Source organism: Callionymus lyra, chromosome 14, assembly GCF_982586985.1.
Source record: "Callionymus lyra chromosome 14, fCalLyr1.hap1.1, whole genome shotgun sequence".
Lineage (NCBI taxonomy): Eukaryota > Metazoa > Chordata > Actinopteri > Syngnathiformes > Callionymidae > Callionymus > Callionymus lyra.
In genome coordinates, this window is record NC_141831.1 from 589,955 (window position 1) to 611,782 (window position 21,828).

General features: G+C 40.2%; 1 protein-coding gene across 2 annotated transcripts; it reads left to right on the top strand.

Annotated features, from left to right (window-relative positions):
- Positions 1 to 399: 399 nt before the first annotated feature.
- Positions 400 to 16,137, top strand: LOC148065622 (carotenoid-cleaving dioxygenase, mitochondrial-like). 2 transcript variants are annotated; one of them, XM_087807571.1, is made up of 11 exons: positions 400 to 503; positions 8,310 to 8,514; positions 12,886 to 13,097; positions 13,305 to 13,420; positions 13,525 to 13,627; positions 14,070 to 14,198; positions 14,258 to 14,418; positions 14,474 to 14,641; positions 14,967 to 15,098; positions 15,184 to 15,477; positions 15,596 to 16,136. In XM_087807571.1, exons 1-11 carry the CDS (start codon positions 479 to 481, stop codon positions 15,710 to 15,712), a joined length of 1,662 nt encoding a protein of 553 aa, XP_087663697.1. In that variant the 5' UTR covers positions 400 to 478; the 3' UTR covers positions 15,713 to 16,136. The 2 variants fall into 2 exon arrangements, with proteins under 2 accessions (XP_087663697.1, XP_087663698.1); XM_087807572.1 differs by lacking the exon at positions 8,310 to 8,514 and having other exon boundaries at positions 436 to 503; positions 15,596 to 16,137.
- The last annotated feature ends 5,691 nt before the right edge of the window (positions 16,138 to 21,828 follow it).

The window sequence follows — 21,828 nt, forward strand, 5'->3', positions numbered from 1 at the left end:
ACTTGATTCTATTTGTGTTTCTATTCCCACAGGTGTACGAAGAGTGACCAGGTGAGGAGGTCCACTGACCTCACCTGGTCCTGCAGACACGAGGAGCTGCAGTCTGACCCTGACCTGTTGGTGGCGCTGCTGCTCCACACACCGATGCAGATGATAAGTGTGACGTCACAGAAGCGACACGTCACGTTTTGAATCATCAGATGTTTGAACTAATAGTTGTTTCAAACACTGGTCACGTGAAGATCCTGGACAACATGACGTCATACTTTTAACTTTTGCTCAACCGGAAGTAGATTCTTCACAATAAAGTCTCCAGCGTCAATACTTGTGCAGTGCCGTGTGCAGAGCTCTTACGTCACGCGGTTGCGTAACGTGCACAGCGTGACGCTCGTGCACAGAGAGAAGCTCGTGCACAGAGAGAAGCTGGTCCACGCGTGGATGCAGGAGCAGATGCTGGAGAAGGTTCTGGTTCGACAACATGTCCGTGAAGAAGAACCTATCAGGTGCGACTCATGTTTATTATACCTTTATTTACATTTATATTCTTGTTCTATTTACGTTACATTCTTGTTTTATTTACGTTTTTATTTACCTTACATTCTTGTTTTATTTCCGTTTTTATTTACGTTACTTTCTTGTTTTATTTACGTTTTTATTTACGTTACATTCTTGTTCTATTCTCGTTTTTATTTACGTTACATTCTTGTTCTATTTACGTTTTTATTTACGTTACATTCTTGTTTTATTTACGTTTTTATTTACGTTACATTCTTGTTCTATTCTCGTTTTTATTTACGTTACATTCTTGTTCTATTTACGTTTTTATTTACGTTACATTCTTGTTTTATTTACGTTTTTATTTACGTTACATTCTTGTTTTATTCTCGTTTTTATTTACGTTACATTCTTGTTTTATTCTCGTTTTTATTTACGTTACATTCTTGTTCTATTCTCGTTTTTATTTACGTTACATTCTTGTTTTATTTACGTTTTTATTTACGTTACATTCTTGTTTTATTTACGTTTTTATTTACGTTACATTCTTGTTTTATTTACGTTTTTATTTACGTTACATTCTTGTTTTATTCTCGTTTTTATTTACGTTACATTCTTGTTTTATTTACGTTTTTATTTACGTTACATTCTTGTTTTATTTACGTTTTTATTTACGTTACATTCTTGTTTTATTTACGTTTTTATTTACGTTACATTCTTGTTTTATTTACGTTTTTATTTACGTTACATTCTTGTTTTATTTACGTTATCATTTACGTTACATTCTTGTTTTATTTACGTTTTTATTTACGTTACATTCTTGTTCTATTTACGTTTTTATTTACGTTACATTCTTGTTTTATTTACGTTTTTATTTACGTTACATTCTTGTTCTATTTACGTTTTTATTTACGTTACATTCTTGTTCTATTTACGTTTTTATTTACGTTACATTCTTGTTCTATTTACGTTTTTATTTACGTTACATTCTTGTTCTATTTACGTTTTTATTTACGTTACATTCTTGTTTTATTTGCGTTTTTATTTACGTTACATTCTTGTTTTATTTACGTTTTTATTTACGTTACATTCTTGTTCTATTTACGTTATATTCTTGTTTTATTTACGTTTTTATTTACGTTACATTCTTGTTCTATTTACGTTATATTCTTGTTTTATTTACGTTTTTATTTACGTTACATTCTTGTTCTATTTACGTTATATTCTCGTTTTATTTACGTTTTTATTTACGTTATATTCTTATTTTATTTACGTTATATTCTCGTTTTATTTACGTTATATTCTTGTTCTATTTACGTTATATTCTCGTTTTATTTACGTTTTATTTACGTCATATTCTTATTTTATTTACGTTATATTCGTGTTCTATTTACGTTATATTCTAGTTTTATTTACGTTTTTATTTACGTTATATTCTTATTTTATTTACGTTATATTCTCGTTTTATTTACGTTACATTCTTGTTTTAATTACGTTACATTCTTGTTTTGATTACGTTATATTCTTGTTTTATTTACGTTTTTATTTACGTTATATTCTTGTTTTATTTACGTTATATTCTTGTTTTATTTACGTTACATTCTTGTTTTGATTACGTTATATTCTTGTTTTGATTACGTTATATTCTTGTTTTATTTACGTTTTTATTTACGTTATATTCTTGTTTTATTTACGTTATATTCTTGTTTTAATTACGTTACATTCTTGTTTTAATTACGTTACATTCTTGTTTTTATTACGTTATATTCTTGTTTTATTTACGTTTTTATTTACGTTATATTCTTGTTTTATTTACGTTATATTCTTGTTTTATTTACGTTTTATTCTTGTTTTAATTACGTTACATTCTTGTTTTAATTACGTTACATTCTTGTTTTAATTACGTTACATTCTTGTTCACCTTTATTTGCGTGTGTTGACGTGTGTTTCCATGGCGATGACCTCTCACTGACCCGTGAGTCATGTTTCTCAGGAACAAACGAAGATTCTTAAACACATCAGTTAAAAACTCGTCTCTCGTTCAAACATTAAGAATCCTGAGCGTTTGTTCATGTTGTTTTTTCATCACGTGACGTGCGTCTCTACCGTGCACGTACACGCACGTTCACGCTCGTTCACGCTCGTTCACGCACGTTCACGCTCGTTCAAGCACGTACACGCACGCACACGCTCGTTCACGCACGTTCACACTCGTTCACGCTCGTTCATGATTGTGCAAAAGCAACTGAACGTGTTCATGGACTTGATCCTATAAACGGTGTCAGATGCAACTTGTTAGTCTGGAATCATCAGGACTCACATGCACGACATGTGACACCAAACTGTCATTATTGTTGTTATTATTAGCATTAAAATTACTGTTATTGTTGTTATTATTAGCATTAAAATTACTATTATTGTTGTTATTATTAGCATTAAAATTACTGTTATTGTTGTTGTTATTATTAGCATTAAAATTACTATTATTGTTGTTATTATTAGCATTAAAATTACTGTTATTGTTGTTGTTATTATTAGCATTAAAATCACTATTATTGTTGTTATTATTAGCATTAAAATTACTATTATTGTTGTTGTTATTATTAGCATTAAACTTACTATTATTGTTGTTATTATTAGCATTAAAATTACTATTATTGTTGTTATTATTAGCATTAAAATTACTGTTATTATTGTTGTTATTATTAGCATTAAAATTACTATTATTGTTGTTATTATTAGCATTAAAATTACTATTATTGTTGTTATTATTAGCATTAAAATTACTGTTATTGTTGTTGTTATTATTAGCATTAAAATTACTATTATTGTTGTTATTATTAGCATTAAAATTACTATTATTGTTGTTATTATTAGCATTAAAATTACTGTTATTATTGTTGTTATTATTAGCATTAAAATTACTATTATTGTTGTTATTATTAGCATTAAAATTACTATTATTGTTGTTATTATTAGCATTAAAATTACTGTTATTGTTGTTATTATTAGCATTAAAATTACTATTATTGTTGTTATTATTAGCATTAAAATTACTGTTATTGTTGTTATTATTAGCATTAAAATTACTATTATTGTTGTTATTATTAGCATTAAAATTACTGTTATTGTTGTTGTTATTATTAGCATTAAAATTACTATTATTGTTGTTATTATTAGCATTAAAATTACTGTTATTGTTGTTGTTATTATTAGCATTAAAATCACTATTATTGTTGTTATTATTAGCATTAAAATTACTATTATTGTTGTTGTTATTATTAGCATTAAACTTACTATTATTGTTGTTATTATTAGCATTAAAATTACTATTATTGTTGTTATTATTAGCATTAAAATTACTGTTATTATTGTTGTTATTATTAGCATTAAAATTACTATTATTGTTGTTATTATTAGCATTAAAATTACTATTATTGTTGTTATTATTAGCATTAAAATTACTGTTATTGTTGTTGTTATTATTAGCATTAAAATTACTATTATTGTTGTTATTATTAGCATTAAAATTACTATTATTGTTGTTGTTATTATTAGCATTAAAATTACTATTATTGTTGTTATTATTAGCATTAAAATTACTATTATTGTTGTTATTATTAGCATTAAAATTACTGTTATTGTTGTTGTTATTATTAGCATTAAAATTACTATTATTGTTGTTATTATTAGCATTAAAATTACTATTATTGTTGTTGTTATTATTAGCATTAAAATTACTATTATTGTTGTTATTATTAGCATTAAAATTACTATTATTGTTGTTATTATTAGCATTAAAATTACTGTTATTGTTGTTGTTATTATTAGCATTAAAATTACTATTATTGTTGTTATTATTAGCATTAAAATTACTGTTATTGTTGTTGTTATTATTAGCATTAAAATTACTATTATTGTTGTTATTATTAGCATTAAAATTACTGTTATTGTTGTTGTTATTATTAGCATTAAAATTACTGTTATTGTTGTTGTTATTATTAGCATTAAAATTACTATTATTGTTGTTATTATTAGCAATGAAATTACTATTATTGTTGTTATTATTAGCATTAAAATTACTGTTATTGTTGTTGTTGTTATTATTAGCATTAAAATTACTATTATTGTTGTTATTATTAGCATTAAAATTACTGTTATTGTTGTTGTTATTATTAGCATTAAAATTACTGTTATTGTTGTTGTTATTATTAGCATTAAAATTACTATTATTGTTGTTGTTATTATTAGCATTAAAATTACTATTATTGTTGTTGTTATTATTAGCAATGAAATTACTATTGTTGTTGTTATTATTAGCATTAAAATTACTATTATTGTTGTTATTATTAGCATTAAAATTACTGTAATTGTTGTTGTAAGGAAATGACAACTTTACTGTAATCAATCATCTAGATTTAACACACATTTCAAATAGTCACTTGATTAACTGATAATCTTACATATTTAATTCATATTAAATAATCCTATTCTTGCATTGCATTCACTTAAACTAAACTCAGGTTCACAACACAAGGCCGAGGTCACAAACCCTCACACACACAGAAAGACACAACAATCCCAGATTCCAGGACGTCTGGACACCTGTTTGAGAATTCACTCTGAAGGACACAAGTCGCTGGGAACAGATTCTTGAAAACAACAACTTTTGGTAAATTTCCACGACGATCACGTGCGACGGCCATCTTAGAATCAAATGTTTACAGTCACTGACCAATCCTACCTTCACATTTGACTAGAGGCGTTAACCTGAATATTCTACTATAAAGATCCACCATTTTGTCTGATCTTTGCGTTCTGGCATTCGAAGACGTCTGCGATAGATCTCTCTGTTGATAGATCTCTCTGTTGATAGATCTCTGTTGATAGATCTCTGTTGATAGATCTCTCTGTTGATAGATCTCTGTTGATAGATCTCTGTTGATAGATCTCTGTTGATAGATCTCTCTGTTGATAGATCTCTGTTGATAGATCTCTCTGTTGATAGATCTCTCTGTTGATAGATCTCTCTGCTGATAGATCTCTCTGTTGATAGATCTCTCTGTTGATAGATCTCTGTTGATAGATCTCTGTTGATAGATCTCTCTGTTGATAGATCTCTCTGTTGATAGATCTCTCTGTTGATAGATCTCTGTTGATAGATCTCTCTGTTGATAGATCTCTCTGTTGATAGATCTCTGTTGATAGATCTCTGTTGATAGATCTCTCTGTTGATAGATCTCTCTGTTGATAGATCTCTCTGTTGATAGATCTCTGTTGATAGATCTCTCTGTTGATAGATCTCTCTGCTGATAGATCTCTCTGTTGATAGATCTCTCTGTTGATAGATCTCTCTGTTGATAGATCTCTGTTGATAGATCTCTCTGTTGATAGATCTCTGTTGATAGATCTCTGTTGATAGATCTCTCTGTTGATAGATCTCTGTTGATAGATCTCTGTTGATAGATCTCTCTGTTGATAGATCTCTGTTGATAGATCTCTCTGTTGATAGATCTCTGTTGATAGATCTCTCTGTTGATAGATCTCTGTTGATAGATCTCTGTTGATAGATCTCTGTTGATAGATCTCTCTGTTGATAGATCTCTGTTGATAGATCTCTCTGTTGATAGATCTCTGTTGATAGATCTCTGTTGATAGATCTCTCTGTTGATAGATCTCTGTTGATAGATCTCTCTGTTGATAGATCTCTGTTGATAGATATCTCTGTTGATAGATCTCTATGTTGATAGATCTCTGTTGATAGATCTCTCTGTTGATAGATCTCTCTGTTGATAGATCTCTCTGTTGATAGATCTCTCTGTTGATAGATCTCTGTTGATAGATCTCTCTGTTGATAGATCTCTGCTGATAGATCTCTCTGTTGATAGATCTCTCTGTTGATAGATCTCTCTGTTGATAGATCTCTGTTGATAGATCTCTGTTGATAGATCTCTGTTGATAGATCTCTCTGTTGATAGATCTCTGTTGATAGATCTCTCTGTTGATAGATCTCTGTTGATAGATCTCTGTTGATAGATCTCTCTGTTGATAGATCTCTGTTGATAGATCTCTCTGTTGATAGATCTCTGTTGATAGATATCTCTGTTGATAGATCTCTCTGTTGATAGATCTCTGTTGATAGATCTCTCTGTTGATAGATCTCTGTTGATAGATCTCTCTGTTGATAGATATCTCTGTTGCTAGATCTCTCTGTTGATAGATCTCTCTGTTGATAGATCTCTGTTGATAGATCTCTCTGTTGATAGATCTCTGTTGATAGATCTCTGTTGATAGATCTCTGTTGATAGATCTCTCTGTTGATAGATCTCTCTGTTGATAGATCTCTGTTGATAGATCTCTGTTGATAGATCTCTGTTGATAGATCTCTCTGTTGATAGATCTCTGTTGATAGATCTCTGTTGATAGATCTCTGTTGATAGATCTCTGTTGATAGATCTCTCTGTTGATAGATCTCTGTTGATAGATCTCTCTGTTGATAGATCTCTCTGTTGATAGATCTCTGTTGATAGATCTCTCTGTTGATAGATCTCTGTTGATAGATCTCTCTGTTGATATATCTCTGTTGATAGATCTCTCTGTTGATAGATCTCTCTGTTGATAGATCTCTCTGTTGATAGATCTCTGTTGATAGATCTCTCTGTTGATAGATCTCTCTGTTGATAGATCTCTCTGTTGATAGATCTCTGTTGATAGATCTCTCTGTTGATAGATCTCTGTTGATAGATCTCTCTGTTGATAGATCTCTGTTGATAGATCTCTGCTTGCTAGCGCCCGTGTTCACGTAAGTTTGTCTCTGACTTTTGCATAATTCACTAAACGAGCATTTTTCTTAAACTCATCCATGTGTCTGTCCTTCATTCCACGTACGAGGCTGAGGAGGTTCATGGAAACACAAAAACCCCTAACAGTTGTTGTTATTATTAGCATTAAAATTACTATTATTGTTGTTATTATTAGCATTAAAATTACTATTATTGTTGTTATTATTAGCATTAAAATTACTATTATTGTTGTTATTATTAGCATTAAAATTACTATTATTGTTGTTATTATTAGCATTAAAATTACTGTTATTGTTGTTGTTATTATTAGCATTAAAATTACTATTATTGTTTTTGTTATTATTAGCAATGAAATGACTATTATTGTTGTTATTATTAGTATTAAAATTACTATTATTATTGTTGTTGTTTTTAGCATTAAAATTACTATTATTGTTGTTATTATTAGCAATGAAATTACTATTATTGTTGTTATTATTAGCATTAAAATTACTATTATTGTTGTTATTATTAGCATTAAAATTACTATTATTGTTTTTGTTATTATTAGCAATGAAATTACTATTATTGTTGTTATTATTAGCATTAAAATTACTGTTATTGTTGTTGTTATTATTAGCAATGAAATTACTATTATTGTTGTTATTATTAGCATTAAAATTACTATTATTGTTGTTATTATTAGCATTAAAATTACTATTATTGTTTTTGTTATTATTAGCAATGAAATTACTATTATTGTTGTTATTATTAGCATTAAAATTACTATTATTGTTGTTATTATTAGCATTAAAATTACTATTATTGTTTTTATTATTAGCATTAAAATTACTATTATTGTTTTTGTTATTATTAGCAATGAAATTACTATTATTGTTGTTATTATTAGCATTAAAATTACTATTATTGTTGTTATCATTAGCATTGACATTACTGTTGTTGTTGTTGTTGTTGTTGTTGGGATCTACACAACAGTTCAGGATCATATTTGTGTTTCCTGTGTTGCTTCAGAATCCGACTCGTTGGACGTCAACCATGAGACCAAGAAAAACACGTTGTTGGTTCTGTCGGGACTTGAGACTATAGCTCCTCTGATCCAGACCACCAAGGAGACCCTTGAACCCATCACTGCTGAGATCCAAGGAACCATCCCAGCCTGGATTCATGGAAGTCTCCTTCGCAACGGTCCCGGGAAGTTTGAGTTTGGGAACACACAGTGAGTTGAGAACGTCTGAAGTTTGAGTTTGGGAACACACAGTGAGTTGAGAACGTCTGAAGTTTGAGTTTGGGAACACAGTGAGTTGAGAACATCTGAAGTTTGAGTTTGGGAACACAGTGAGTTGAGGACATCTGAAGTTTGAGTTTGGGAACACAGTGAGTTGAGAACATCTGAAGTTTGAGTTTGGGAACACAGTGAGTTGAGAACATCTGAAGTTTGAGTTTGGGAACACAGTGAGTTGAGGACATCTGAAGTTTGAGTTTGGGAACACAGTGAGTTGAGGACATCTGAAGTTTGAGTTTGGGAACACAGTGAGTTGAGAACATCTGAAGTGAGTTGAGAACATCTGAAGTTTGAGTTTGGGAACACAGTGAGTTGAGAACATCTGAAGTTTGAGTTTGGGAACACAGTGAGTTGAGAACATCTGAAGTTTGAGTTTGGGAACACAGTGAGTTGAGAACATCTGAAGTTTGAGTTTGGGAACACAGTGAGTTGAGAACATCTGAAGTTTGAGTTTGGGAACACAGTGAGTTGAGGACATCTGAAGTTTGAGTTTGGGAACACACAGTGAGTTGAGGACATCTGAAGTTTGAGTTTGGGAACACACAGTGAGTTGAGAACATCTGAAGTTTGAGTTTGGGAACACAGTGAGTTGAGAACATCTGAAGTTTGAGTTTGGGAACACAGTGAGTTGAGAACATCTGAAGTTTGAGTTTGGGAACACAGTGAGTTGAGGACATCTGAAGTTTGAGTTTGGGAACACACAGTGAGTTGAGGACATCTGAAGTTTGAGTTTGGGAACACACAGTGAGTTGAGAACATCTGAAGTTTGAGTTTGGGAACACAGTGAGTTGAGGACATCTGAAGTTTGAGTCTGGGAACACAGTGAGTTGAGAACATCTGAAGTTTGAGTTTGGGAACACAGTGAGTTGAGGACATCTGAAGTTTGAGTTTGGGAACACAGTGAGTTGAGAACATCTGAAGTTTGAGTTTGGGAACACAGTGAGTTGAGAACATCTGAAGTTTGAGTTTGGGAACACAGTGAGTTGAGAACATCTGAAGTTTGAGTTTGGGAACACAGTGAGTTGAGAACATCTGAAGTTTGAGTTTGGGAACACAGTGAGTTGAGGACATCTGAAGTTTGAGTTTGGGAACACACAGTGAGTTGAGAACGTCTGAAGTTTGAGTTTGGGAACACAGTGAGTTGAGAACATCTGAAGTTTGAGTTTGGGAACACAGTGAGTTGAGGACATCTGAAGTTTGAGTTTGGGAACACAGTGAGTTGAGAACATCTGAAGTTTGAGTTTGGGAACACAGTGAGTTGAGAACATCTGAAGTTTGAGTTTGGGAACACAGTGAGTTGAGGACATCTGAAGTTTGAGTTTGGGAACACAGTGAGTTGAGGACATCTGAAGTTTGAGTTTGGGAACACAGTGAGTTGAGAACATCTGAAGTGAGTTGAGAACATCTGAAGTTTGAGTTTGGGAACACAGTGAGTTGAGAACATCTGAAGTTTGAGTTTGGGAACACAGTGAGTTGAGAACATCTGAAGTTTGAGTTTGGGAACACAGTGAGTTGAGAACATCTGAAGTTTGAGTTTGGGAACACAGTGAGTTGAGAACATCTGAAGTTTGAGTTTGGGAACACAGTGAGTTGAGGACATCTGAAGTTTGAGTTTGGGAACACAGTGAGTTGAGGACATCTGAAGTTTGAGTTTGGGAACACACAGTGAGTTGAGAACATCTGAAGTTTGAGTTTGGGAACACAGTGAGTTGAGAACATCTGAAGTTTGAGTTTGGGAACCCAGTGAGTTGAGAACATCTGAAGTTTGAGTTCAGGAACACAGTGAGTTGAGAACATCTGAAGTTTGAGTTTGGGAACACAGTGAGTTGAGGACATCTGAAGTTTGAGTTTGGGAACACACAGTGAGTTGAGAACATCTGAAGTTTGAGTTTGGGAACACAGTGAGTTGAGGACATCTGAAGTTTGAGTCTGGGAACACAGTGAGTTGAGAACATCTGAAGTTTGAGTTTGGGAACACAGTGAGTTGAGGACATCTGAAGTTTGAGTTTGGGAACACAGTGAGTTGAGAACATCTGAAGTTTGAGTTTGGGAACACACAGTGAGTTGAGAACGTCTGAAGTTTGAGTTTGGGAACACACAGTGAGTTGAGAACGTCTGAAGTTTGAGTTTGGGAACACAGTGAGTTGAGAACATCTGAAGTTTGAGTTTGGGAACACAGTGAGTTGAGGACATCTGAAGTTTGAGTTTGGGAACACAGTGAGTTGAGAACATCTGAAGTTTGAGTTTGGGAACACAGTGAGTTGAGAACATCTGAAGTTTGAGTTTGGGAACACAGTGAGTTGAGGACATCTGAAGTTTGAGTTTGGGAACACAGTGAGTTGAGGACATCTGAAGTTTGAGTTTGGGAACACAGTGAGTTGAGAACATCTGAAGTGAGTTGAGAACATCTGAAGTTTGAGTTTGGGAACACAGTGAGTTGAGAACATCTGAAGTTTGAGTTTGGGAACACAGTGAGTTGAGAACATCTGAAGTTTGAGTTTGGGAACACAGTGAGTTGAGAACATCTGAAGTTTGAGTTTGGGAACACAGTGAGTTGAGAACATCTGAAGTTTGAGTTTGGGAACACAGTGAGTTGAGGACATCTGAAGTTTGAGTTTGGGAACACACAGTGAGTTGAGGACATCTGAAGTTTGAGTTTGGGAACACACAGTGAGTTGAGAACATCTGAAGTTTGAGTTTGGGAACCCAGTGAGTTGAGAACATCTGAAGTTTGAGTTCAGGAACACAGTGAGTTGAGAACACCTGAAGTTTGAGCTTGGGAACACAGTGAGTTGAGGACATCTGAAGTTTGAGTTTGGGAACACAGTGAGTTGAGGACATCTGAAGTTTGAGTTTGGGAACACACAGTGAGTTGAGAACATCTGAAGTTTGAGTTTGGGAACACAGTGAGTTGAGGACATCTGAAGTTTGAGTCTGGGAACACAGTGAGTTGAGAACATCTGAAGTTTGAGTTTGGGAACACAGTGAGTTGAGGACATCTGAAGTTTGAGTTTGGGAACACAGTGAGTTGAGAACATCTGAAGTTTGAGTTTGGGAACACAGTGAGTTGAGAACATCTGAAGTTTGAGTTTGGGAACACAGTGAGTTGAGAACATCTGAAGTTTGAGTTTGGGAACACAGTGAGTTGAGAACATCTGAAGTTTGAGTTTGGGAACACAGTGAGTTGAGGACATCTGAAGTTTGAGTTTGGGAACACACAGTGAGTTGAGAACGTCTGAAGTTTGAGTTTGGGAACACAGTGAGTTGAGAACATCTGAAGTTTGAGTTTGGGAACACAGTGAGTTGAGGACATCTGAAGTTTGAGTTTGGGAACACAGTGAGTTGAGAACATCTGAAGTTTGAGTTTGGGAACACAGTGAGTTGAGAACATCTGAAGTTTGAGTTTGGGAACACAGTGAGTTGAGGACATCTGAAGTTTGAGTTTGGGAACACAGTGAGTTGAGGACATCTGAAGTTTGAGTTTGGGAACACAGTGAGTTGAGAACATCTGAAGTGAGTTGAGAACATCTGAAGTTTGAGTTTGGGAACACAGTGAGTTGAGAACATCTGAAGTTTGAGTTTGGGAACACAGTGAGTTGAGAACATCTGAAGTTTGAGTTTGGGAACACAGTGAGTTGAGAACATCTGAAGTTTGAGTTTGGGAACACAGTGAGTTGAGAACATCTGAAGTTTGAGTTTGGGAACACAGTGAGTTGAGGACATCTGAAGTTTGAGTTTGGGAACACAGTGAGTTGAGGACATCTGAAGTTTGAGTTTGGGAACACACAGTGAGTTGAGAACATCTGAAGTTTGAGTTTGGGAACACAGTGAGTTGAGAACATCTGAAGTTTGAGTTTGGGAACCCAGTGAGTTGAGAACATCTGAAGTTTGAGTTCAGGAACACAGTGAGTTGAGAACATCTGAAGTTTGAGTTTGGGAACACAGTGAGTTGAGGACATCTGAAGTTTGAGTTTGGGAACACACAGTGAGTTGAGAACATCTGAAGTTTGAGTTTGGGAACACAGTGAGTTGAGGACATCTGAAGTTTGAGTCTGGGAACACAGTGAGTTGAGAACATCTGAAGTTTGAGTTTGGGAACACAGTGAGTTGAGGACATCTGAAGTTTGAGTTTGGGAACACAGTGAGTTGAGAACATCTGAAGTTTGAGTTTGGGAACACAGTGAGTTGAGAACATCTGAAGTTTGAGTTTGGGAACACAGTGAGTTGAGAACATCTGAAGTTTGAGTTTGGGAACACAGTGAGTTGAGACAGGGAACATCTGAAGTTCTTCAACACCTTCTGCAGCTTCAACCACTGGTTCGACGGGATGGCGATGCTCCACCGCTTCAGGATGGAAGACGGTCATGTGACCTACACCAGTCGCTTCCTGAACAGCGAGGCCTACAAGAAGAACAGTGAGAAGAATCGAATCGTGATGTCGGAGTTTGGTACCGTGGCCCTGCCGGACCCGTGCAAGAACATCTTCGAGAGGTTCTTGTCTCGCTTCGAGCCCTTGAGTGAGTGAAGAATTCCTGCATGACTGTGATGAAGACGTGAAGCTCAGAGTGGAAACAACATGTTCCTGCTGTTACATAAACCATCTGGACATAATCCAGTCAAGATGTTCTGGTTCTGCCTCGGTGTCGTGTTACGTTATGTAACTAAACCTTCATGTGACCTCGAGCCTCAGACGTTCTACTGAGGAAACACCATGTTCTGCTCAGAGCCCACAGATAACGCCTCCGTGAACGTCGTCAAGTACAAGAAGGACTTCTTCGTCTCCACCGAGACCAACTTCATCCACAGGATCGACCCTGAGACCCTTGAGACGCTGGAGAAGGTACTCGTCTCTGACCTCTGACCTTCTGTCCAAGGGTTTCCGAAGCTTTGATAACCATGACGTGACCTACACGACCTGACCTTCTTTGACCTGTGACCTCTCAGGTGGACTTCAGCAGGTTCATCGCTGTGAACGGAGCCACAGCTCACCCGCACTACGACCCTGATGGAACCACTTACAACATGGGGAACTCGTACGGAAGGAAAGGTTTGTACGTCTTGAAACAACGAATGTCAGACGTGACCTTGGTGTCTGTGACCTGACCTTGGTGTCTGTGACCTGACCTTGGTGTCTGTGACCTGACCTTGGTGTCTCTGACCTGACCTTGGTGTCTGTGACCTGACCTTGGTGTCTGTGACCTGACCTTGGTGTCTGTGACCTGACCTTGGTGTCTGTGACCTGACCTTGGTGTCTCTGACCTGACCTTGGTGTCTGTGACCTGACCTTGGTGTCTGTGACCTGACCTTGGTGTCTGTGACCTGACCTTGGTGTCTGTGACCTGACCTTGGTGTCTGTGGGTGTGACCTGGTCGTGAGAGTTGAATGAGTGTGACCTGAAGAGTCAAAAAAGCTCCTCTGGACTAGTCTTTGTGAGTTCAGTCAGAACCAGGTCCATGAAGGTCGTCCTTTCTCCCCCAAACCATCATCAGGAGCCTTGTACAACATCATCTGCGTCCCGCCTGAGAAGAACCTTGGAGAAGACACTCTACAAGGGGCCAAAGTTCTCTGTTCCATCGTCCCTGCAAACAAGTCCCACCCGTCCTACTACCACAGCTTCGGTGAGATCCTCCCGAGTCCAGCCGTCCGTCCGTCGTCTCAGAACCTTCGTGGTCCACAGCGATGTCGCAGAACTACGTGGTGTTCATCGAGCAGCCCATCAAGCTGGACCTGCTGAAGATCGTGACAGGGAAGCTCCGAGGGAAGAGCATCAGCGACAGCATCTACTGGGACCCGGACCAGGACACGGTGTTCCACGTGGTGGACAAGCGCACCGGCCAGGTAGGACTTCTTCAGCAGCACCGGGACCTGGACTCCCACGGCTCATGTGTTTCAGACGAGTCCTGTGAAGTACCTCGGCGAGCCCATGACCGCCTTGCACCAGATCAACGCCTTCGAGGAGGACGACCTCTTGATGCTGGACATGTGTTGCTACGACGACGGAGAAACCATCAGAAACTACAACTTGCAAAATCTGCGCAAGTCTGGAGAAGCTCTGGACGCGGTCAGTACCTTTTTTAGATGATTCTCACGTCAGACCATCACTGGGAGGATCAGGCCTGAGATGATGCTTGTTCAGTGTCTTCAGTGTCCTTGTCCTGGGAAGACCAAGACGCTCAGATGGTTTTGAGACGCGTTTAATTCGAGGTGAAGTTCAACGATAATTCAAAGTCGTTTCAATAAGTCGTCGTGGAAACGTTATCAAGTCATGGTTCCAAGTCACTCTTCCACGGATGGTCCTCATAGCGGAGCCACTGGCCACTGCGAGAAGATGTTGTAAGAGCTGGTCAAGAGTTCCTCATTAGAACTCGGGTCTCGTGTCCCTGCAGGTCTACAACTCCATGCACCAGATCTTCCCTCGACGCTTCGTCCTCCCTCTCAGTGTCGCCGGTCCAGCGGGTCAGAACCTGAACACTCGACCCGGAAGTAACGCCACGTGTGTTCTGACCGGCAAAGATCAGGTGAGCAACACCTGGAGGTCACATGACAGACGCACACGTTGAGCTGGTCGTTGACTCGTGAAGATAATCTTTCTTTTGTTCTCAGGTGTTCTGCCGACCCGAGGATCTCCATGGCGACGACCTCTTGGAGTACGGTGGCCTTGAGTTCCCGCAGATCAACTACAGCCGCTGCAACACGCGACCTTACAGGTTCTTCTACGGCTGCGGGTTCAGACACCTGGTGGGAGACTCTCTGCTGAAGATGGACCTGAAGGACAAGACTCTGAAGGTCTGGCACCAGGACGGGTTCTATCCTTCGGAGCCGGCGTTTGTTCCGTCGCCCGACGCCGTGGACGAGGACGAGGGCGTCGTCATCGCCGTGGTTCTGTCCCCGTCACAGGTCAGAGGTCACGTCATGTGACCTTCATGTGTCATAATGTCATCCATGAAGAAGATTCTTCTGGAGGACGTTCTTCATCCTTCAGTTCAGATGGTTCTTCATGTTTCATTTTCTGCAGGCAGAGAAAAACTTCCTCCTGGTTCTGGACGCGAGGACGTTCGAGGAACTGGGTCGGGCCAGCGTGCCGGTGCTGATGCCGTACGGCTTCCACGGAACCTTCCACGCTTCCGCTTGACTCGGACCACCTGATCCGTGCAAACGAGTCCAGTCGTCGTCGTAGCATAATATAGCTTCAAAGATATGGTACTAATGCTCACCTGGACCTCAAGAACCTGCTCTTCAAGAACACATGGTCTCACAGTCTTTCTGATCCGTCACTGAGTGTTTGGTTCTTAGGATCCATTTCCAGAATCAAGTTGTTGCCAAAAACCTTCGACTTTCTTATTGTCTTTCTTATCATTATTATTATTATTATTATTATTTCAGCCTCAAGTGTCGAGGCGATGCCTTCAAGTGTCGAGGCGATGCCTTCAAGTGCCGAGGCGATGCCTTCAGGTGTCGAGGCGATGCCTTCAGGCGTCGAGGCGATGCCTTCAGGTGTCGAGGCGATGCCTTCAGGCGTCGAGGCGATGCCTTCAAGTGTCGAGGCGATGCCTTCAAGTGTCGAGGCGATGCCTTCAAGCGTCGAGGCGATGCCTTCAAGTGTCGAGGCGATGCCTTCAAGCGTCGAGGCGAAGCCTTCAGGTGTCGAGGCGATGCCTTCAGGTGTCGAGGCGATGCCTTCAGGCGTCGAGGCGATGCCTTCAGGCGTCGAGGCGATGCCTTCAAGTGTCGAGGCGATGCCTTCAGGTGTCGAGGCGATGCCTTCAGGTGTCGAGGCGATGCCTTCAGGTGTCGAGGCGATGCCTTCAAGTGTCGAGGCGATGCCTTCAGGTGTCGAGGCGATGCCTTCAAGTGTCGAGGCGATGCCTTCAAGTGTCGAGGCGATGCCTTCAGGCGTCGAGGCGATGCCTTCAAGTGTCGAGGCGATGCCTTCAAGTGTCGAGGCGATGCCTTCAGGTGTCGAGGCGATGCCTTCAAGTGTCGAGGCGATGCCTTCAGGCGTCGAGGCGATGCCTTCAGGTGTCGAGGCGATGCCTTCAAGTGCCGAGGCGATGCCTTCAGGCGTCGAGGCGATGCCTTCAAGTGCCGAGGCGATGCCTTCAGGTGTCGAGGCGATGCCTTCAAGTGCCGAGGCGATGCCTTCAGGCGTCGAGGCGATGCCTTCAAGTGCCGAGGCGATGCCTTCAGGCGTCGAGGCGATGCCTTCAAGTGTCGAGGCGATGCCTTCAGGCATCGAGGCGATGCCTTCAAGTGCCGAGGCGATGCCTTCAGGTGTCGAGGCGATGCCTTCAGGTGTCGAGGCGATGCCTTCAGGTGTCGAGGCGATGCCTTCAGGTGTCGAGGCGAAGCCTTCAGGTGTCGAGGCGATGCCTTCAGGTGTCGAGGCGATGCCTTCAGGTGCCGAGGCGAAGCCTTCAGGTGTCGAGGCGATGCCTTCAGGTGTCGAGGCGATGCCTTCAGGTGCCGAGGCGAAGCCTTCAGGTGTCGAGGCGATGCCTTCAGGTGTCGAGGCGATGCCTTCAGGTGTCGAGGCGATGCCTTCAGGTGTCGAGGCGACGCCTTCAGGTGTCGAGGCGACGCCTTCAGGTGTCGAGGCGATGCCTTCAGGTGTCGAGGCGATGCCTTCAGGTGTCGAGGCGACGCCTTCAGGTGTCGAGGCGACGCCTTCAGGTGTCGAGGCGACGCCTTCAGGTGTCGAGGCGACGCCTTCAGGTGTCGAGGCGACGCCTTCAGGTGTCGAGGCGACGCCTTCAGGTGTCGAGGCGACGCCTTCAGGTGTCGAGGCGATGCCTTCAGGTGTCGAGGCGACGCCTTCAGGTGTCGAGGCGACGCCTTCAGGTGTCGAGGCGACGCCTTCAGGTGTCGAGGCGACGCCTTCAGGTGTCGAGGCGACGCCTTCAGGTGTCGAGGCGACGCCTTCAGGTGTCGAGGCGACGCCTTCAGGTGTCGAGGCGACGCCTTCAGGTGTCGAGGCGACGCCTTCAGGTGTCGAGGCGACGCCTTCAGGTGTCGAGGCGACGCCTTCAGGTGTCGAGGCGATGCCTTCAGGTGTCGAGGCGACGCCTTCAGGTGTCGAGGCGACGCCTTCAGGTGTCGAGGCGATGCCTTCAGGTGTCGAGGCGACGCCTTCAGGTGTCGAGGCGACGCCTTCAGGTGTCGAGGCGATGCCTTCAGGTGTCGAGGCGACGCCTTCAGGTGTCGAGGCGATGCCTTCAGGTGTCGAGGCGACGCCTTCAGGTGTCGAGGCGACGCCTTCAGGTGTCGAGGCGACGCCTTCAGGTGTCGAGGCGATGCCTTCAGGTGTCGAGGCGACGCCTTCAGGTGTCGAGGCGACGCCTTCAGGTGTCGAGGCGATGCCTTCAGGCGTCGAGTGTTTACAGTTTTAAGCCTTAAGTATTACCTGAGCAGGTGTTTTCTAACTGACCTCGTCTGTTATTTTTAGAGCATTCACGTCATTTTTCCTGACATTACCCAGAGATACACATGTACCCCAACATTATTGTGACAGAAGACACACACTTACAGTTGTGTATCCGAGTGTATTCGTGTGTGAAACAACTTAGTTTGTGTCTGTGCAGCGTCTTCTTTACTTTCGTCATGTGGAACAACAAGCATCTACTTCCTGTTCGAGCCCTTCAAAATAAAACTCAATAAAGTCAATCGCAACACAATGAAGTGTGTTACAGTGACACATATGCGACACAATTACAAACACACACATTCACATTAGTTTGATCACCTGACGTGTGTGTTTGGAGAATTAAAGTGATTTGAATTTTTACAAAAATGAATTAAAACACAGATTCTAATGATTACAAACGACCAGAGGTCAACAGGTCAACAGGTCACACTGGTCACGTGAGAACATTTGATGACACGATGCGTTCAGTGTTCTCTGGTATTTTAATCTGTTCGATGTGTCTTTAAACTGTAAACTTGTTTTTCTGAGACTCTTCTTCACAGCAACACCTCTGATCACAGCAGCGACACCTTGCGACACCTGGCGGTCAGTCCTGGAACTCCGTCTTTTGTACGTTGGAAAAGTTTGTTAAACAAAAATCATTTTTGTCAGATGTTGGTCCTTCATACGGAGGCTCTGAGGGGCCAACATACTGGAGACCTCCTGGGGATCAATAAAGTTCTACCAAACCTACTGTCACGATCCTGACTGGTGATTAATGTTGCGGCACGTTGAGAAGTTGGGTGTGTGCGCATGCGCGGGTGTTGAAGATCGTTAAACGTGGAGAACGAGCGCGTGGGTTGTGAACGAAACAATAACTCTTTCTGTAAGTTGAATAAAAGAAACATCTGTGCAACACAATCGTCTGGTCATTGTGAGGAACAAACGTTACAATACATTCACACAATGACGTCAGCTGACGTCAAACGAACGTTTCTTTACGTGACGTAAACTTTTGAATGTTTTTATCTCAGTCTGTCATGTGACGATGAATTTATTTATTTTTTACCATAAATGCCACAAATATAAACAACACGGAAGATGTGACGCTTGTTTTAGTGCTTTAACGACACGTTTTATGACGTCACAAAGAAGACTTCACACAACCGCCACTAGAGGTCAGCAGAGGGTCGAGAATATCAAACTCAAGATTGATGTTCAAACAGATCATTCTTCAAACGTAAACATGCTTATAGTTCGTAAACATGTCTTCCGCTTCCGGTGAGCCTTTGATCTGCTGCTAGAACGTGAGCTCCTGCAATACTTGCCAAAAACAGTCGTTTTAACGACTACTTGTCACTGTTTCACTGATCATTGGGTTGAAATACTGGATCAAACCTGTTAAATCGAACATGAAAATTCAGAAAAAACGGTGCCCTTGAACAAATGAAGATCTCCTGAGTCTGAAGAGACTTTGTTGAAAAACTGAGCGTCTCTGGAAGTCCACTAAACTTGAGGTGCACAGACTTCACCTCAGGGATCTGATGTCTTCTTACAATGAGATGGTGGAAACTGCTGGATCTGATTACATAAGAAAAACCCCAAAGTTTTGTTTGACACGATTAATTCTCTCGTGTCTCCTGCTCCTCAAATCACGCCGGTCTTCTGTGAAGCTGACAGCAATGCATTGAGATTTTTCATTGACAAAATTAAATTGATCAAAGAGAAAATCTCTCTTTTGTTTGGAACACCTACTGTCTCTGAGCCCCTCTCCTCCTCTTGGTCCTCCTTCACTGCTGTATCTTTGGGTGATATTTCATCACTAGTGAACAAGATGAAACCCTCCTCTTGCTCAGATGATGTCCTTCCTTGTAGGCTTTTTATCAAAGTATTTGATGTAATTGACCCCTGAGTTACCAATATGGTGAACCTCTCCCTTTCCACAGGCTTAGACCCGACTGACCTCAGTAATTTCAGGCCTATTTCTAAGCTCTCATTCTTGTCCAAGATCTTGTTCTGTTTGATCTGTCGTCAGGGTTTGTGTTCCAGTGGTTCTCCTCATACCTTTCTGTTTCAGTGTATCTGTCAATCAAATGAGGTCTGAATCATCTGATGTGTGGAGTCCCTCAAGGTTCTGTTCTGGGTCCTTTATTGTTTTTGCTGTACTTGATTCCTCTGGTCAAATCATTCAGAGATTTCCAGATGTTTCTTATCACATTTTTGCTGATGACATCCAGCTCTACTGCTCTGTTGATCCAACTGAGCCTCAGAGGCTGAACTTAGTCAATTGTTGCTAGAAATCAAACAATAAGTGAAAACACTTTGAAGCTAAATGTGGACAAAACTGAAACTCTGGTGATTGTTGATGATAAGGTTCAGGGTTGAGTCAGTACTTGAGTGACTTATGTCAGTCTGTCAAACTGAGCCTGAGAAACCTGGGTGTTGTATTTGATAAAGACATGTCTCTTGTTCAACACTGAAGAAAACTGACCAGAAACTGTTTCCTTCAACTGAGAAAAATCTCTTAACTTAGGAAAATGTTGTCAGAACATGATCTGGATCTTATAATCCATGCGTTTGTTTCTTCTCGTCTGGACTATTGTAACAGTTTGTTTTCATGTCTTAACAAGAAGGATCTTCTCGTCTGCAGTTGATTCAGAACTCTGAGCCGCTCTAGTAGAAGAACTCACATTTCTCCTTCAAACTCTTCACTGGCTTCCAGTTTCTTTCAGGATCGTTTCTTCTGGTTCTTACTTTCAGATCTATTCATGGTCAGACCTTCATGATCTGATCAAACTATAAACATGTTTATGGTTTGTAAATGTGTTTCTAAGGTTGTAAATGTGTTAAATATCATCACTTTTCTATGAACATGTCCAGAGCAGGGATTCGAACTTCTTTCTGTTCACAGACACAAGAACTGACAGGATTTGAAAATCTGCTTTAATGGGATGTTCAGGTCGAAGGTGAAACACGAGTGAAATGAAAGGTTTGTGAACAAACTAGATGCAGCAGAAACATGAGTAACTTGACCTGAAGACCTTCTGTGCTTATATGAGACTTATATTGTTCTACGGTCACCATAGCAACGATGACTTTCCTTCATGAGTCGAGGGTAGAAAAGTAAACGTTGCATCAGGAAGATTGAAAACTTCTCGATGACGGTCAACGTTTCTTGTGCTCGTTCGTGTTTCTAATCACAGTGAGAGGCAGGAACACGGATTATCATCATGACCTTCAGCCATGACACGTGTCATCATCATGACCTTCAGCCATGACACGTGTCATCATCATGACCTTCAGCCATGACACGTGTCATCATCATGACCTTCAGCCACAACACGTGTCATCATCATGACCTTCAGCCATGACACGTGTCATCATCATGACCTTCAGCCACAACACGTGTCATCATCATGACCTTCAGCCATGACACGTGTCATCATCATGACCTTCAGCCATGACACGTGTCATCATCATGACCTTCAGCCATGACACGTGTCATCATCATGACCTTCAGCCACAACACGTGTCATCATCATGACCTTCAGCCATGACACGTGTCATCATCATGACCTTCAGCCATGACAAGTGTCAGCATCATGACCTTCAGCCATGACACGTGTCATCATCATGACCTTCAGCCATGACACGTGTCATCATCATGACCTTCAGCCACAACACGTGTCATCATCATGACCTTCAGCCATGACACGTGTCATCATCATGACCTTCAGCCACAACACGTGTCATCATCATGACCTTCAGCCATGACACGTGTCATCATCATGACCTTCAGCCACAACACGTGTCATCATCATGACCTTCAGCCATGACAAGTGTCATCA

Bases quoted from the DNA above. Each gene is read 5' to 3' on its own strand.
- LOC148065622 (XM_087807571.1), top strand. From the start codon at position 479: ATGTCCGTGAAGAAGAACCTATCAG. The intron at 14,199-14,257 runs GTGAGATCCTCC...CGTGGTCCACAG, and splicing joins GTCCTACTACCACAGCTTCG to CGATGTCGCAGAACTACGTG. The intron at 14,642-14,966 runs GTCAGTACCTTT...GTGTCCCTGCAG, and splicing joins CTGGAGAAGCTCTGGACGCG to GTCTACAACTCCATGCACCA.